The sequence below is a fragment of the Canis lupus genome, chromosome 1 (genome assembly GCF_048164855.1).
Source record: "Canis lupus baileyi chromosome 1, mCanLup2.hap1, whole genome shotgun sequence".
NCBI lineage: Eukaryota > Metazoa > Chordata > Mammalia > Carnivora > Canidae > Canis > Canis lupus.
In genome coordinates, this window is record NC_132838.1 from 79413236 (window position 1) to 79431239 (window position 18004).

Genomic DNA, 18004 nt, shown 5'->3' on the forward strand with positions numbered 1-18004 from the left:
CTGCCCTGCAGCCCTGCTGCCCTGCTGCCCTGCTGACCTGCTGCTCTGCTGCCCTGCAACACTGCCTCCCTGCTGCCCACACAGGTGATTTGATATTTTAGTGATTTAGATCAGAGCTGGGCTGATTATTGAAAAGGACCTGTTCTAGTGCGCTTAAGCAGCACAATAAATTCTAAGTCAACTGAAATTTCTAACACACATAGACAGAGCAGGCATGTATGTGCTCTTTTTCCATTTGCTTCTCCGGGCTCAAATGTGTCTTCTCTGGGTGAAGTGGGAACACGTAAGAAAGATTGGCCTAAGTCTAAACTAGGAAGGCACCCAAGAAAACATTTAAATAGTTTTAGAAAACTAAAATCATAGGGTGGTTTCCTTTCACTCATCAAGGGTTATTCAACCTCTATTGAGATCAGAGTCGGGGGAGAGGAGAGCGAAGCACAGAGGGTGGAGGCAAGGGCGAGTCACCTCATCTCTCCCTCCTTGGGACCTTCCTTCCTCCTGGATTCCCATCCCTTACACTCAAAATGCAGATTTCAGGTTCTGTGCGTGCAGCCAGAACCTGTGGCTACTTCCACATTCCAGTCACTGAGACACAGAAAATTTGGCACAAAGTCTGGTTCAACCCACCCCACTCACATAGGTTCATTCTTTCTCTACTGCCGAGACAAAAAGACACACGAGCAAAGGCAGATTAGTGAGAACAAACTTTTATAGATATAGAAGTATATCTACGTAATCTGGGAAAGATAAGAGCCCATTGAGGGTCTGATACAGCAAAATCCATTTACTATGACACAGAATATGTGGGGGAATGTCTGTTCCGTAGAGGTTGAGATTCATGACAAAAGAAAGGAAGCAGTTGGTGGCGGCTCCTAGACAGGCTATGAAGGTTCCCCAGCCATGCGCAGAGCACAGAACAGTGGACCAAGAACTTGCACACACAGCGCTGGCTCACCAAAGTCAGAGGGGTGCCCTGACTAGGGGCAGGCCCACATGTTCCAAGAGTGGAGATTTCTCTCTAAAAGGCATGGCGGTATCCCCCATTGCACCACCAGTGCTGTGGCTTGCGGGGGTTCTGTGTGCTCTGTAGGAATGGGGGACCGTGATGATGTCCAGTCGCAGTAGGTACGGTGCTGTTCCCGGGAGCACCAGGGGCCTTAGACACAGGTAGGCCCCCAGGGGTCTGAGGGCGGTTGCCGATACAGAGGGCTGCCATCATAGACACGATGATGTTCTCATCTGTGCTTGCATCAGGTGGGCCCCCGGTATGCTGACATAAAGCAGGAATTCCAGGTCTTCCAGTCGTGGGAGTGATGTTGTTCCCCGCCTTCACACCACTTACCTGCTGGGCAGGTGGGCCCCGGGTGCCTGGCGGGAAGGTAGAACTAGAAGTGCATCGAAGCACTGAGATCTCGGTGCTGCTTCTTGCAACTAAAAGTGAGGTCGTGTGGCCAGGCAAGGCCCTGGTGCTCTGTAAGAGGGAAACACGCACGAGCTTGGACACACAGACCTTTGTGGTGGTGGCGTTTCCACACGGAGAAGTGCTGTGGCTTGGGGGGGGTCCTTCCCCGGATTTGGTTCTTCCTGGTGATCCTTGGGGACACGTACTGGCAGTGGGCGCACCAGCGCCTCCAACAGGGGGAATGGTGGTGTTTCCCATCACAGTACCGCCTGTGATTTGGGCAGGTGGGCCCCTGGTGCCTGGATGGAAAGTGGCATGAGAAGCATGTCCCAATACTGGGACAGTACTTGCCCTTGCTATAGCAGCAGCTGGACTTCCATGCGATGGATTGGAGGCTATCTGACCAAGAGGACGAGCCGAAGGGGTGCTGGATGTCGCCTTCAGTCCAGCTCCAACGTTGAATGCTCCTGATGCCTGTGAGGGAATGGACCCTGGTGTGGACACATTAAGCCCATCCATGGGGATTGCAGGTCCCGCCAACATCTGTGTGTCTGTAGTGGTATCCGGGCGTGGTGAGCCACTCGGGACTGCAGGTCCCACAAAGGTCTGAGGGCCTGTGGTGTTAGGTTTTACTGGTGAGCCACTGGGGACTGCAGGCCCCACGACGGTCTGTGGGCCTGTCGTGGTACCCGTAACTGGTGAGCTACCGTTCCCAGTGCTAGGGATCCCAGTGGGACCTCCAAAGCCAGTCGTGGTAGCACGAGGAGTGTGGAGAATACCTGGCTGGTTACCAAAGGCCGTCTGCTTGTTGACAGTGGTGCCAAAAGGAGAGCCTGCAAACCCCGATTGCATTGTGGTCCCTCCGGGTGGCTGAGTTATAGGAGTGGCCAGGCCGACAGCCTGTGTTGGGGCAACTGTTTTTCCTAACAGGGAGGAATTGTTAGGCTGTTGCCCATTGTGACCTCCAATTGTGGGCTGAGAGGCGATTCCTGGGTTGGGATGCATCGGAACGGGGGTCTGTATGCTGGCCGACTTTTGAGGGAAACTGGTAGAGCCGTGGGCCAAGGCAGTGCTGCTGGTAGGTGGTGTGTTGCCAGAACCGGGACGTGCCTTGTAAAATGACAAGTGGTTCTTCTGGGACCCAGGGCGGGAGTGAAAGATGACAGCCCGGGAGGGAGATGTGGTATCCATGGCATCGGGGTCAGAGTGAGGGGCGATTCCTGGGTTAGGATGCATCGAAACGGAGGCCTGTATGACGGCTGACTTTTGAGGTAAAGTGGTAGAGCCATGGGCCAAGGCAGTGCTGCTACTGGGTGGTGTGTTGCCAGAAGCAGGAAGCGCCTTGTAAAGTGGCAAGCGGTTCTTCTGGGACCCAGGGGGGGTGTGGAAGATGACAGCCCGGGAGGGAGATGTGGTATCCATGGCATCGGGGTCAGAGTGAGGGTTGAGGTTTGCAGAGGTGCTGCCCACTGGAGTGGTGGTGGCTCCAGAACTCAGGTTGGGCAAGCCAGTGGCGATAGGAGCACCGGGAAGAAAAGCTGTTGGCTGCCTCCCAGCAAGAGTCCCGTGTGTGGGCTGAGGGGTGATGTGGAGGCTGAAGAGTTGATCAGGAAGTGGGGTGGGGCCGGGGGCCATCGACGCAGGTAGACTGGCGGAGGCTGCAACTTTCGCAGGGCATCTGCGCTTCATACTGCGATGGCCCCGGGAACACGGAGGACAGCTCATGCTGGAGTGTGGGGGCGCGCGGACGATGACAGCCCGGGAAGGAGACGTAGTGTCCATGTCCACGACAGCAGGATTTGAAATAGGCTTGGAGGTCAAAGTAGATGACTTTGCTGCGATGGTAGAAGAAGTCGGTTTAGAGGTGCCAGGCCGGACTGCAACGACAGAGCTCCCTGTGGAGCGGCCTGGAAGAGGGGTCGTTAGGAAAAGAGGGGGAGAGTCTACACACATAGGGGTTGGGGATTCTTTTGCGCAGGAGGGTGGGTGTAAGGAGGTTGAGGTGCTCGAAGGTGTGGGGCGGTCAGAGGTCGGTGCTGTAGCCCTGCCTGGAGGAAGAGGACCTCCGCGATGTGGAGTTTCCCTAATGGGGCTGGAAGTAAGGGCAGGAAGAGCATCAGCAGGAAGAGCAAGGGGAGGAGATTTCGGGACTCCGGGTCCTGTTTCCCGAGCACCAGGCTGTGTTGGGGAAGCCGGCGGGACAGAGAGGGTCGGGGGCCTGGCAGAAGGGTCAGCCGAGGCGGTGGGAGGAGCAGGGACTTGGGCAGCGGGAGCGGCCGCGGGCGGGGAGCCTGCAGCCTCCGAGGCAAGTGGCGGGGAGCAAGGGGCAGGCCGAGCGGCCCAGCAGCCTGCCGCGATCTTGGTTCTGTCCTTCGAGAGCTTGTTCCTCGGACACTCGGTGTTCGGCAAGGTGCCCAGGTTCTTGTCAAGAGCAAGGCAAGGAAGCTTCGGGGGTGCGGGCAAGTCCCCTCGATCCCACAGCAGTGGCAGTGGTGGCGGCAGTGGCAGACAGAGAGGCATGGCTATTTTCCGCTTGTTCTGCCTGCTGCTGGCACGTGCTGGTGGCAGAGGGCTCCGCGGTGACACGCCCGACGGCTTCTGAGCCTGCGTGTCCCTCCTCGACCCGCCCCGCGTGCTCTGCACAGGCCGATGGTCTCCAGCCTCCGCCTCCTCGGTGCACGTCCCCTGCGGCAAGGGGCAGCTTGGGCTTGGGCCCGAGAGCACCGCCGCATCCCTGTCGGCCTTCGCGAGGGCATCTCCCACGGGACCACGTGAAGAGGTGGCAACACGGCCTTCAGAGGAGGACATCGGAGCCCTCGGGGTGCTGTCCCACGAGCTCTCTCCGGAGGGCACGAGACGTCGGTCCAGAGTTGCAGGGCTGGCTTGCCGGAGGCTGGGAACGCCACTGGTGCCCGGGGGCTCGGATGTCCAGGGTGTCCCCCCACTGCTCCGGGGGCGGCCACTCCCACCAAGAGCCTCGGTCTGTTCTCCGGGGTGCTCTGGGACCTTGTCCTCCGTCCCCTGTGGGCTGCAAAGGGGGCGGGGAGGGGATGGTACCTGACTGGCAGCCTTGGCTCCCTGTGCAGGTAGTGAATGCAGGCGCCTGAACGCGCGCCCCAGAGCAGGGATCCTCCCAGTCCTCGAGGGCCGGCACCCCAGGGAACTGCGCGCAGACAGCCCCGGTTGGCCCGGAGGGTCCCTCCAGTTCAGCACGGGGAGGAGGCCCAGAGGGGGGCCCGCGGCCTGAGGGAGCGGGTACCGCCTCCTGGGCTCCCCGTGGCAGCGAGCCGGTAGGGGCCTGCGATCCCGGGGGAATGGCCTGCGCCCAGAGCAGGGGGCAGGGGCAGGCACGGCAGGGTGGTCGCGGCCAGGACGGGCGGTGTCACAGGCAGGGGTGCCCAGCGGGCGGCTGCGGCCGGGCAGGGGCCGGCGGCGGGGAGGGCGAAGACACCTGCCAAGGAGGTTGCCCATGCAGGGCTAGCTGTGCGCCCCAGAGTCGCGAGCTGGAGCCAGACCTGAGAGGGTCTCCGAGGCGCCTGGCTCCTCTGCAGGTGCAGCACACCTGGGCCGCTGAGCGCTGCGCCCGGCCATTGTGAGGTGTCCCTAGAACACCTGCGGGAGCCGCCACTCCGGGGCCCCTCCCCGGGCAGGCAGTGGGCGGGGCTTGGGGCCGCGCCCACCAGCAGCCCGAGGTGGGCGGGGCCGCCACCCGGGGCGGGGCGGGGCGGGGCGGAGGCGGTTGAGCCCCAGCCTGGCAACCGCCAGCGTGGGGGAGGGGCGCGGCCTGGGACTGCAGGGGCCAGGCCCGGAGCACTCAGCCCCGAGGGTGTGCGTGGCCACCCTTCCCCGGGGAAGCCGAGGAAGGCGAGCTCAGGACCCCCCAAGGCCCAGAGGCGCTGACTGGCCTGCTTCCCCGAGGGCCTGCCCTGCAGCCCTGCTGCCCTGCAGCCAAGCCACCCTGCTCCCCTGCAGCCCTGCAGCCCTGCTGCCTGGCAGCCAAGCCAACCAGCTGCCCTGCGAGGCCTGCAGCCCTGACGCCCTGGGAGGCTTGAAGCTTTGCAGCCCTTTGCCCTGAAGCCCGGCGGCCCTGCGAGGCCTACCGCCCTTGCCCCCTGCAGCCCTACAGCCCTGCGGCCCGGGAAGACATGCAGCCCCACTGCCCGGCTGCCCTGCAGTCCTGCTGCCCTGGGAGGCCTGCCTCACTGCCGCCCTGCTGTCCTGCTGCCCTGCTGCCCTGTAGCCCTGCTGCCCTGCTCTGCTGCCCTGCAACCCTGACTCCCTGCTGCCCTGCTGCCCTGACGCTCTGAGAGGCCTGCAGGCCCTGGTGCCTGGCGGGAAGGTAGAACTAGAAGTGCATCGAAGCACTGAGATCTCGGTGCTGCTTCTTGCAACTAAAAGTGAGGTCGTGTGGCCAGGCAAGGCCCTGGTGCTCTGTAAGAGGGAAACACGCACGACCTTGGACACACAGACCTTTGTGGTGTGGTGTTTCCACACAGAGAAGTACTATGGCTTGGGGCGGGGGGCGGGGGGGGGGGGGTCTTTACCTGGATTTTGTTTGTCCCAGTGATCCTTGGGAAAAGTATTGGCAGTGGGCGCACCAGCGCCTCCAACAGGGGGAATGGTGGTGTTTCCCATCACAGTACCGCCTGTGATTTGGGCAGGTGGGTCCCTGGTGCCTGGATTGAAAGTGGCACGAGAAGCATGTCCCAATACTGGGACAGTACTTGCCCTTGCTATAGCAGCAGCTGGACTTCCATGCGATGGATTGGAGGCTATCTGACCAAGAGGACGAGCCGAAGGGGTGCTGGATGTCGCCTTCAGTCCAGCTCCAACGTTGAATGCTCCTGACGCCTGTGAGGGAATGGAACCTGGCGTGGACACATTAAGCCCATCCATGGGGATTGCGGGTCCCACAAACGTCTGTGGACATGTAGTTGTAGCTGTGTGGTGAGCAACTGGAGACTGCAGGCCCAACAAAAGTCTGTGGACCTGTAGTGTTACGAGGGCCTACAGGCCCCACAATCATCTGTGGTCCTGTGGTGGTAGCCGTGAGTGGTGAGCCACTCGGGACTGCAGGCCCCACGACGGTCTGTGGGCCTGTAGTGGTACCTGTAACTGGTGAGCTAGTTCCCAGTGCTAGGGATCCCAGTGGGACCTCCAAAGCCAGTCGTGGTAGAATGAGGAGTGTGGAGATACCTGGCTGGTTACCAAAGGCCGTCTGCTTGTTGACAGTGGTGCCAAAAGGAGAGCCCCAAAACCCCGATTGCATTGTGCTGCCTTGCAGTCCTGCCGCCCTGAGAGTCCTGCAGCCCTGCCTCCCTGCTGCCTGCACCCCGGCCGCCCTGTGAGGCCGGCAGACCTGCCTCCCTCCTGCCCTGCCGCACTTCGATGCCTGCTGCCCTGCAGCCCTGGGAGGCAGGCAGCTCTGCCACCCTGCTGCCCTGGTACCCTGCCTGATGCCATGCAGCCCTGCCACCCTGTGAGGCCTGCAGCCCTGCCACCCTGAGAGCCCTAGACCCCTCCTGCCCTGCTGCCCTGAAGCCCTGCTGCCCTGCGAAGCCTGTAGCCTTGTTGCCCTGGGAGGCCTGCAACCCTGGCTCCCTGCTTCCCTGCAGCCCTGACGCCGTGAGAGGCCTGCAGGCCTGCTGCCCTGCACCCTGAGCCCTGCAGCGCTGCCAGGCCTGTAGCACAGCTGCCCTGCATCCCTGCCGACCTGCTGCCCTGCAGTCGTGATGCCCTGGGAGGCTTGAAGCCCTGCCACCGTGCTGCCCGGCCTCCGTGCCACCCAGACGCCCTGCTGCCCTGAAGCCCTGGAGCCCTGGGAGGCCTGCAGCACTGCCGCCCTGGGAGTCCTGCAGCCCTGACGCCCTGAGAGGCCTGCAGCCCTGCCGCCCTGGGAGTCCTGCAGCCCTGACGCCCTGAGAGGCGTGCAGCACTGATGCCTTGGGAGGCTTGCAGCATTGCCGCCCTTTGCCCTGAAGCCAGGCGGCCCTGTGAGGCCTGCAGCCCTGACGCCCTGGGAGGCTTGAAGCTTTGCAGCCCTTTGCCCTGAAGCCCGGTGGCCATGCGAGGCCTGCAGCCCTGATGCCCTGCAGCCCTACAGCCCTGCTGCACTGGGAGGCCTGCAGTCCTACTGCCCGGCTGCCCTGCAGTACTGCTGCCCTGTAGCCCTGCTGCCCTGCTCTGCTGCCCTGCAAATCTGGCTCCCTGGTGCCCTGCAGCTCTGACACCCTGAGAGGCCTGCAGCCCTACCACCCTGGGAGGCTTGCAGCTTTGCCGCCCTTTGCCCTGAAGACAGGTGGCCCTGTGAGGCCTGCAGCCCTGTGGCCCTGCACCCTGAGCCCTGCAGCCTTGCAAGGCCTGTCGCACTGCTTCTCTGAAGCCCTGGAGCCCTGGGAGGGCTCAAGGACTGCCGCCCTGCTGCCCTGCATCCCTGCTGACCTGCTGCCCTGCAGTCATGATGCCCTGGGAGGCTTGAAGCCCTGCCACCATGCTTCCTGGCCTCTGTGCTGCCCTGACGCCCTGCTGCCCTGAAGCCCTGGAGCCCTGAGAGGCCTGAAGCACTGCTGCCCTGCTGCCCTTCATCCCTGCCGATCTGCTGCCCTGCAGTCGTGATGCCCTGGGAGGCTTGAAGCCCTGCCACCCTTTTGCCCGGCCTCCATGCTGTCCTGACCCCCTGCTGCCCTGCAGCCCTGTTGACCTGCTGCTCTGCAGTCCTCATGCCCTGCAGCCCTCCTGACCTGCTGCCGTGCAGTCCTGATGCCCTATGAAGCTTGCAGCCCTACCGCCCAGTTGCCCTGCAGTCCTGCCACCTTAGGAGGCCTGCATCCCTGCCACCCTGCTGCCCTGCACCCCGGCTTCCCTGAGAGGCCTGCAGCCCTGCCACCCTGGGAGGCTTGCAGCATTGCCGCCCTGTTGCCCTGAATGAAGCCCGGCATCCCTGCGAGGCCTACAGCCCTGGCGCCCTGCTGTCCTGAACCCTGGACGCCCTGTGAAGCTGGCAGACCTGCCGCCCTGCTGTCCTGCCGCCCTTGGATACCTGCAGCCCTGCTGCCCTGGGAGGTATGCAGCTCTGCCACCCTGCTGCCCTGCTACCCTGCCTGGTGCCATGCAGGCCTGCCGCGCTGTGAGGCCTTCAGGCCTACCTACCTGGGAGGCCTCAGCCCTGTCACCCTGGGAGGCCTGTAGTCCTCCTGCCTTGGTGCCCTGCAGCCCTGTCGCCCTGGGAGGCCTGCAGTCCCGTTGCCCTACAGCCCTGCTGCCCTATGAGGACTGCAGCCCTGCCACTCTTTTGCCCTGCCACCCGGCCTCCCTGCAAGGCCTACAGACCTGATGCCCTGCAGCCCTACAGCCCTGCTGCACTGGGAGGCCTGCAGCCCTACTGTTCTGCTGCCCTGCAGTCCTGCTGCCCTGGGAGGCCTGCATCACTGCCACCCTGTTGCCCTACAGCCCTGTTGTCCTACGAGGCCTGTAGCCCTGCTGCCCTGCTGCCCTGTAGCCCTGCTGGGGTGCCATACCTGTTGCCCTGATGCCCTGTGAGACCTGCAGCCCTGCCTCCCTGCTGCCCTGTTGCGTTGCTACCCTGCTGACCTGCTGCTCTTCTGTCCTGCAACCCTGCATACCTACTGCCCTGCAGCCCTTCTGCACTGTGAGGCTTATAGCATTGCCACCCTACACCCTGAGCCCTGTAGCCCTGGGAGGCCTGTAGCCCTGCAGCCCTGCCGCTCTTCAGCCCTTCTGCCCTGCTGCCCTGCATCCTTGATGCCCTGTTGCCATGCAGCCCTGCAAGGCCTGCCACCCTTCCACGCTGCTGCCCTGCCTCCCTGCAGCCCTGCTGCCCTGGTAGGCCTACAGCCCTGCCGCCCTGCTGCCTGGCTGCTCAGTGACCCTGAGAGGCCTGCAGCCCTGCCGCAATGCTTCCCTGCTGCCTTGCCACCCTGCTGCCCTGCAGCCCTTCCACTATGCTTCTCTGCAGCCCTACTGCCCTGCTGCCCTGCAGCGCTGCCGCCCTGCGAGGCCTGCAGCCCGGTCAGGTGTGTCACCCACCCGGCCTTTAAGGTTTCTGAGCAGACACTGGACCCTGACCTGACTGGACGCTGCCTCCTCCGGCCCCCTCTCACTTGCAGGTAAGTTCTTTTCTTTATGGAAATTTGGCAAAACCACACCTAGAATGGACAACACTTGTTGGGTAATAGAGACGGTAGTGGCATAGCCTGGGTTCGAACCCAGCCTGACTCTCCTAGAGCTTTTCCTCAGGAGTGTGTGTTACCATTTTCTTAAAATTGATTTTTATTTTTCGTAGTTCTTAGGGTACTTAGCACGGAGCTATACTTAATACGAGCTCAAGCACTGCCCAATATTAAGTCTTCTTTTGTTCAATTGATAAATGGATCAGAGACCACACTGAGCTCTGGTCTTACAAGACAGAGGTCATGGACCAGCAGTCGTCAGCATAGCATCATCCCACATTTGTAATTCAGCCTTGCAGCTCCGATTTGGTCTTTGGTCTCCCTTGCAGGATCCAAATGTGTAAGATTCTATGTAAAAATTTCATGTAAATCTCTAAAGATTATATTGTAGATAAATTGTAATCTACCTGAAAGGGATGCACCAGTGGATTATTGCATATGGATTCGAGGCTGGTTTCTCTGGCCTCTAGGACTATGTCTAGTAAGGCATCTCATTGATGTCTAGAGAGCAAATACATCATTTATTGGAAGTTAATGGTGGAGCAATGTAATGAATGGATTAAAGTAAGATCCTTATCCGTCATTATGAGTAGGCCAGCCAGGTTCGCCCTTCACCTCACATTGTTGGCACCCACATGCAATTCGAGAAATTCTTACGCCCAAGAGAGGACACATACTCTTGGGCCTCTGGCAAGGGAAACATGTTTTATTGCCTAGGAGGTGGAAGCTTCAGCATGACGAGGAAGAGTTTGAAAATCCTGGCCAAACACGTGGCTTTACCTAGTTTGAATCTTGTTTCTTTGGCTTACATCATTGAAGTGTTTTCTCTCTCACGGGGCTGATGTTGCGTTTTAGGAATATGACATGCAGAAGTTTCAGAACCAAGAATCCTACCGACCAGTAAAAAACATATATGTACATTTTTAAATGTCATATATTTATCTTTTATACTTAGAATAGCATTGGACATAATTCATATGTACAAAGTTAGTTTTAGCGTTCTGTTGAAGAGATTCCTTTTAGGCATGTTAGAGCAAATTCGGACTTCCATCCCCAACACATTTTGAGGTTGGTTTCAACCAGACTCACGTTCTGTTGGAAAAAAGGAGAATCGTTAGAAGCCCTTTCTAACCTCTCTAGGAGAGAAATGATTTACAGCTATGACATTTAACCATAATTCTTTGATATCATTTGGGAAGAGTTCAATAAGGAACAGTTTCTTGGTTTTGTTTGTTTGAACAAAAATAGCAAGCTTGTACAAATTTTGGGCAAAGATTTCTTATAGGAACTCTGAAAAAGGTGGTCATGTCAGACGTATGTGAAAACAATAAATTACAGTTATATTAGTTCCATCTCCCTTTTTTTTTTTCTCAAGGAGGGGAATTTAAACATATAAGAGTTAGTATTTCAGGACAATAAAGGAAATTTGGACAAGGATATCCCAGAAAAATCTACCTCTTCATTTTTCTTGCCAAATGAGAGGGGAGGGACAGGGTGCTTTTTTGAAATAAAGACCATGCTCTTATTTGTCCTTGTAAGTCAAAATAATAGTAGGTGACAAGTGGTTACTCTGAGATAATTTGGCTTGGCGGGAGCAAACATGTTGAGACAGAATTCGTCAAGGCAAAATATTGTTTTAAAAATGATTAATTTCATCATTAATAAAAATATTTTAATAATAACAGTAATTTATCGTTGCCAGGAAGATTACCTCTCGTCTGACAGTTTATACAGCGCAATCTCTGATTACAGCAAATGAAGCCATAGGCGGGCAGCCTTGATGGGATCTGTGGTAGTGGCAGTGACCCATAGCTAACCACCTGTGTTTGACCACTCATCCCCTGTTCCCTTGTCTTCCTCACCAACAACCCATTGTAATTCATACAGAGTTAATATGGAGGGCAGACTGAATGATCCATGGAGCTCGTTAAATGAACTTTTATTCCCTAAAATACCTTTTGTCCCCTTGTTTACAGCCCACCTCTTCTCTCTTCTCTTTATTATAACCAAGGCTCAGCAGAAGCAAACTGGCTTTGTGCAGCTCCTTCTTAGGTGGTCTTTTCTTGGTCATTTTATCACTCCTACATTTCACTTTTTCACTTTTTCACTTTCATTTCACTATAAATGTATCAAAACTTTCTGTGGTGGATGACTTCCCCAGTCTTTTGGCATTGATTGCTTTAATTTTGGAATTTCTATGCTTTGTTAAATATAGTGTCAAAAGGAACAGAAAGTAAATATGTTATTCTGTTTTGCCATCTTGAACTGAAAATACCTGTTGATTTTCGCACTCAGCATTCGCATAGGGAGGAAATAAACAACCTCAGAATTCACAGATGTAACATTCAAGACTTCAACTTTTCTTGAGAAATGACTAAGGATTTAACATGTAGTAATTTCTTTTTCCCCCCCCTTTTTAAAAGATTTTATTTATTCATTATTAGAGACATAGAAAGAGAGGCAGAGACACAGGCAAAGGGAGGAGAAGCAGGCTCCATGCAAGGAACCCAATGTGGGACTTGATCCCGGGAATCCGGGATCACGCCCTGAGCCAAAGCCAAACGCTCAACTGCTGAGCCACCCAGTTGTCCCAGGATGTAGTAATTTCTAATGGGAAAATAATACATATTTTCATGATAAAGTGAGATGATGAACATGAAAATCCTTTGTAAAGTTTAAAGCTCTATAAAACTGTTTTTTATTATTTTTTGCTATTTCACTGTGCCTGAACCTTGTTTCTGACATTGCTTATGTGAGAAAATGCCTTCTGGTTTTACTGTTTCAAAAAATAGACCATATTTTTCAGTAGCTCAATGAAAATGACATTGTTCTTCAAGGTTAGGGGTAAAGACACAAATGTTCCTTGACAGGTATCACTTTATAATATTTTCAGCAACTAAGTTACTCACGTATTCCTCCTTCCAGGTTTGTTGAGGACCTACCACCAGCCAGAGGCTTTTTATTAGGGGTTGGAAATATTTTCCAGGTTTTAAGTATTTTAGGCTCTTTGGGCCATGTGCAGTTTCTGTAGCTTCTTCTCCTTCTCCAACAACTTCTCAAAATTTAAGAACCATTATTATCTCGTAGATCCTACAAGAACAGGCTGAGAACCCAGTTTGACCAGGGGACTGTTATTTGCTAACCCCTGCCCTACACCTTCACTGAGTAGAAGGCACATCTTTTATTATTATTATTATTTATTTATTCATGAGAGACACAGAGAGAGAGGCAGAGACATAGGCAGAGGGAGCAGCAGGCTCCCAGCAGGTAGCCTGATGTGAGACTTGATCTCAGGACCCCGGGATCACAACCTGAGCCAAAGGCAGATGCTCAACATCTGAGCCACCCAGGTGTCCCAGAAGGTCATCTTTAGAAATTCACTTCTTTAAACCAGTCATCGGTTTTCCTGATCTTGTCTTTATTCCCCTTCAGTCTCTGATAACATGGCATCCCGAGAGCTTCCGTTAAAACATAGTTCAAACCGTATCACTTAAATCTCTTTAGTTGCTCACTCAAGGCAAAAACCAAAGTCCTCAAAATGCCCCTACAGCCCTAGCAATCTAGGCCTCCCAACTTCCTTTCTGAGTTCATTTCCTTCTTCTCTACACTTTACTCACTGTGGCCTCTGCACACTGAGATTCTTTCTGTTCCTTGACTATTCCAGGTATGTTCTTGCCTCTCTGCGGGTAACATTCAGTCCGCAGATATGTACGTTGATGTCCCCACATTCACCTTTTGTTCTTTCTTAAATTTCATCTTCCCCAGGAGTAACTAGGTGTCTCAGTTAGGAATCTGACTCTTGGTTTCAGCTCAGATCATGATCTCAGGGTTGTGAGTTCCAGCTCCTTGTCAGGCTCTGTACTCAGTGGTCTAGTTGTTCCTCTTCCTCCCCCTAGTCTTGTGTGCCCCTCTCTCTCAAATAAATAAATGAAATCGTTAAAAAAAAAAAAAAGCATTAAAAGAATTTCATCTTCCCCATAAAGCCTTTGTTGATCACTTAATTTCATATTGTAACCACTTCCTATCAACTAACAATGTTCATCTCCCTTCCTTGCTTTCTAGTTCCCTTTAGCACTTACCTGACAGGCTAGTTATTTTATATAGATTTATTTAATTTTTATTTATATGTTTATACTAAATTTATATATTTGTTTATTTATTTTTGCCCCATCCACTAGAGAGAGGGGATATTCATCGGTGTTGTTCAGTACTGTATTCCCTGAACATATCTATAAAACATACTGAAGAACAGTGCCTGAAATCTTGTAAAGGATCAGTAAATTTTCTGAACTGAATGGATAATTGTGTGCATAAATTAATGACCAAAGCTCTAGGGTTTCTGAATTGAGGATTGATGGTCAGAGAAAGGCAAATGGTTTGGACAAGTTCTCTGATAACTAACCTAATACTGCATGAAGCAGTATTTGTAGTTCTCTGATAACTAACATAATACATAGGTTTTTGTTAACTTAAGTCGTTAAGAAATGGGAAAGCTGGTGACTAGTTTGGGGACACACATCAAGATTTTTATAGTGCATTCTGTAGAGTTATTTTTAAGCCTGTACAAATATCAATGGAAATATATGCATTCACATTTACCTGTATTACTTTATTTAATACTTTACAGGATCCCTCCAAATAGGGATGGATACCAAGTATTAATATCCTTCCTTTATGATGAGGCTACTTTGCTCAAGGTTATGTAATAATTTAGTTGTAAATGTCAAACTACCCTCAGAGTTTTTCAGTAGATCCTCCATAGAAACCTGTGATATTAATAAGACCCACAAAAATTCGTTCAGCATCCAGTGATGCCCACACTACAGACTTATTTATGGGCCATCCATTTAAACAAAGTGAGCTAGTTTATACAAGCAAAAGTATATCAAGCTTTGTCCTCCATTAATATTAGTAAGGCAAAAAGGGGCTCTAACACTTTCAGGATGGTTTGAGACCATCATATCTGCATTATAAACATGGAGGTGTTTAGCCAGGATGTCTTTCTCTGCCACTCATAAGAATTCCTATAATATATAGTGATATGTATTGAACAGATAAGGGACTTTTGGGTAATTAGAAGTCCTTCAGTATGATTTTTCCAGAAGCCTTGCCTATAAAGTGAAAATAGTTGGTTTGGACACATTCAGCTATGAAGAATTTGTTTAGACCTTAATTTTCATGGTAAATGAAATGAGCCTATTTTATCTCTGCCACCTCATATATGCCTTCCTCAAACTTCTGTTTTGTGTTTGAAAGGACTTAGAAATTAAAAGCGAAGATAAAAAATAAATGACAACCTAAATGATACCCGGGATATTTTGTTGGCTTACATGAGCATACAGAATTAAATATGACCTAGTTCAAATGTTTATTTTAGTTTAATGTTGTTTAGTGGGGTGGAACCGCCAAGGTGCCGGGAAACAGGAATTCACCTATCTTGTTTGGAACTGCAGCCCATACATACTTTGGTTACCAGTTCTGCACTTTCTATAGAATCGTTTTCAGGTACCACTATTTTCTATGTATATATATACATATATATCCCCTTTAGTTTAAGTATTTTTTCCAGATACTTTTTTAATATACAGTGCTCTGATTCCAATCTTGCAGAGTCCTGCACCAGTTACGTAGAATGGAGGACTTTTCTTTCTCTGTATTATATAGAACTCAATAAAAGAATAATGGAATGGGATTTCCAATGTCTTGTTCCTTTGGGAAACCCATAATTATTTTGGGCCCCTTTCCTTTTCTTTGTTTTGAGAGAGTTGTATTAGATGATTCAAAATAGCATGTGCTCCCTTTGAATAATAGTTTAGATACAACTGGTATTCTAAACAAATAAAGATAACTACACATAAAACATGTTTTTAGAGCTCCCTATGTTTTACAGATGATAAGATGACAGAGCATAGTGGAAGTAGATGATTTAACCTGAAACTCCAAAGGAGGTGGAGCTAAACCACCTGTCTCCTTTGTTTCTGAAGCTCCTATATCCAGAGCATAGTCTTCTGAATATCAAGCCATGAAGCTTGATATTACAAGTATGTTTAAGGGAGGCTATTCTTATAGGATTTTCAATTAATGGCGGAAGTTTCAAAATTCTTACAAGATCATCTGATCTTGTGAGATTTACAGTTCCGTTTTCATGTCAAGCAAGTTGTATCAGTCCCAGGTAAGCAATCATCTGGATTTCTGGTTGCTTCTTTGAACTAAAATTCAGAACCTCTTGAGGTTTTCTTCTTGCTCCCTGAAGTTTATGCCAGATAAGGCTTTTGTAGGAGTACATTCAGGCTACTGTAGCTCACCTAAGAAAGACATTCAGTGAGTCAGTGTTAAGCCCTCCTTCTCAGGCTGATAGTGAGCTCCTGATAAAATATAATCATTATTAGACACACTTCCTCAAAATAGAAAAGTAGTTATCTCAGATTTTTAATACCAAATAAGTATTTTTACATTTTCCTATAATACATGTATTGATTGTACCTATCAGGTATGATATACATACATACATTGAAATATTATTCAGCCTTAAAAAGAAATGACATTCTGATACACGCTACAGTATGGACAAACCTTAAAAACACTATGCTAAGTGAAGTAAATCAGTCAGAAAAGGGCAAATATTATATGATTCCACCTAGCTGAGGTATTTAGGGTAGACAAATTTATAGAAATTCATAGAATAATAGTTTCTAGGCATTGGGATTAGTGAGTATTGGGATGTTATTTTCATGGGAATAGAGTTTCATTTGGGGGTGATAAAACAAAGTTCTGGAGATGGATGGTGGTGATGGTTGTACAACATTGTGAAGGTACTTAATGCAACTGAATTGTATACTTAAAATTTTATGTGTATTTTACCGCCATAAAAAAAAAAGACTAAATGTGTGATTGAGGCAGTTTTTATATACAACACAAAAAGTGTGATCCATGAAAGAGAAAAATTGATAATATGAACCTTATTAAATTTTAAAATGTCCATTTTGTGAAAGTCATTGTTCAAAGAATGGAAAGCAAGCCACTGGCTAGGGGAATATATTTTCAAAAAACATGTCTTGAGAAATATATGCATGCAGAATATTCAAAGTCGTAGTAAAAACAACTTCAAAATAAGAAAATAAACTCCCCAAATTAATTAAAATGAGTAAGACAATATGAGTAGACACCTTAATGGATAGTATATATAAATGAGAAATAAGCATGTATAAATGGGTCGACATTTGGGGAATTATTGGAAAATGATATGCATTGTGAATTAGGAAAAAAAAAAAACACGAAAGGAATACTCCACCAATCTAGTAAAATGCCTAAATACCCGAAACTGATAATATCATTTGCTGACAATGATGTGAGACAACAGGGAATCCTATTCATTACTGATAAGAATTCACAGGGTACAACCTCTTGAGAAGATATCTTGCCAGAAAAAAAATTAAAATAAAAATAATAAAATAAAATAAAATTTTACACTATGTATATTTTACCAATAAAATAAAAGTTGAATGTGTGATTGAAACTAAAGCAAAAAACTTTAAGTAAGGAGGCATTGAAGAATGATAAAGACAAAGATGGTAAACCATTTCTTTATGACAGATGACTGTTAACACTAAGATATCAGAACCAATAAATTGTGATAACTGTAAGCCAGATCCTAGATAGTTTAATCCTTGAGAAAAGACTGTGGACATAGAAGGATAAGAGAACTCTCAGCCATCACCAAATAAATTCCAATGGGCTTCATCACTGAAATAGCATTCCTGTCTTTGTAACTTTTAAAGACTCTTTGTACTTTGTTATATGGATAAGAACATTTTAAGCAAAATGTTGAGATTACCATTGTTTGTTCCTTCCTGTTTACTTCTCATCACCAAATTTGAATTCATCATCAAGCACGCTGGGTTCTGTGTCTTGAATATCTTTTAATTTGTTCTCTGGTTTTTATGGCAGGTCCTTGATGTGTCTTGCAGGAGTTACTAATAATTATTTTCTTCTCCCTTGAATGGATCCTCAAAGTTTCCATTAAAGTAGTCTTGCTAAAATGCTGATGTGGTCTATCAGTTGAGTCATTATTTTGAGGCTTTCTGTTTACAGAGATTCATGATGCCCAATTTATGTAATCATTATTCCTGCCACTCCCCATTTCACTTTCCTGGATTATGTGAATAGTTCATTATATTGAATTATTCTTTTCTTCCCACCAAGGAGTCCTTTCTCCCTGTTTTGCACCTGGAAAACACACTGCATTTTTCAAAACTCAATTTATACATTATCTCTATTGTGAAGTCCTTATGGTGTTATGATCACACTCTCCTTGCTACCATTGCACTTTTGCATGCCTGGTTATTGCATTGGCTATACTGTATTTTAATTGTAATTTTTACGTATTTGTCTTCTCCTGGGCAACATTCCTTGA

At 50.4% G+C, this 18004-nt stretch overlaps 1 protein-coding gene across 1 annotated transcript; it reads right to left on the bottom strand.

The window, feature by feature from the left end:
- Nucleotides 1–1018: 1018 nt before the first annotated feature.
- Nucleotides 1019–4873, bottom strand: LOC140605956 (nuclear pore-associated protein 1-like). Its single transcript, XM_072778649.1, has one exon. The coding sequence runs from the start codon at nucleotides 4871–4873 to the stop codon at nucleotides 1019–1021; it is 3855 nt and encodes a 1284-aa protein (XP_072634750.1).
- Between the last annotated feature and the right edge of the window lie 13131 nt (nucleotides 4874–18004).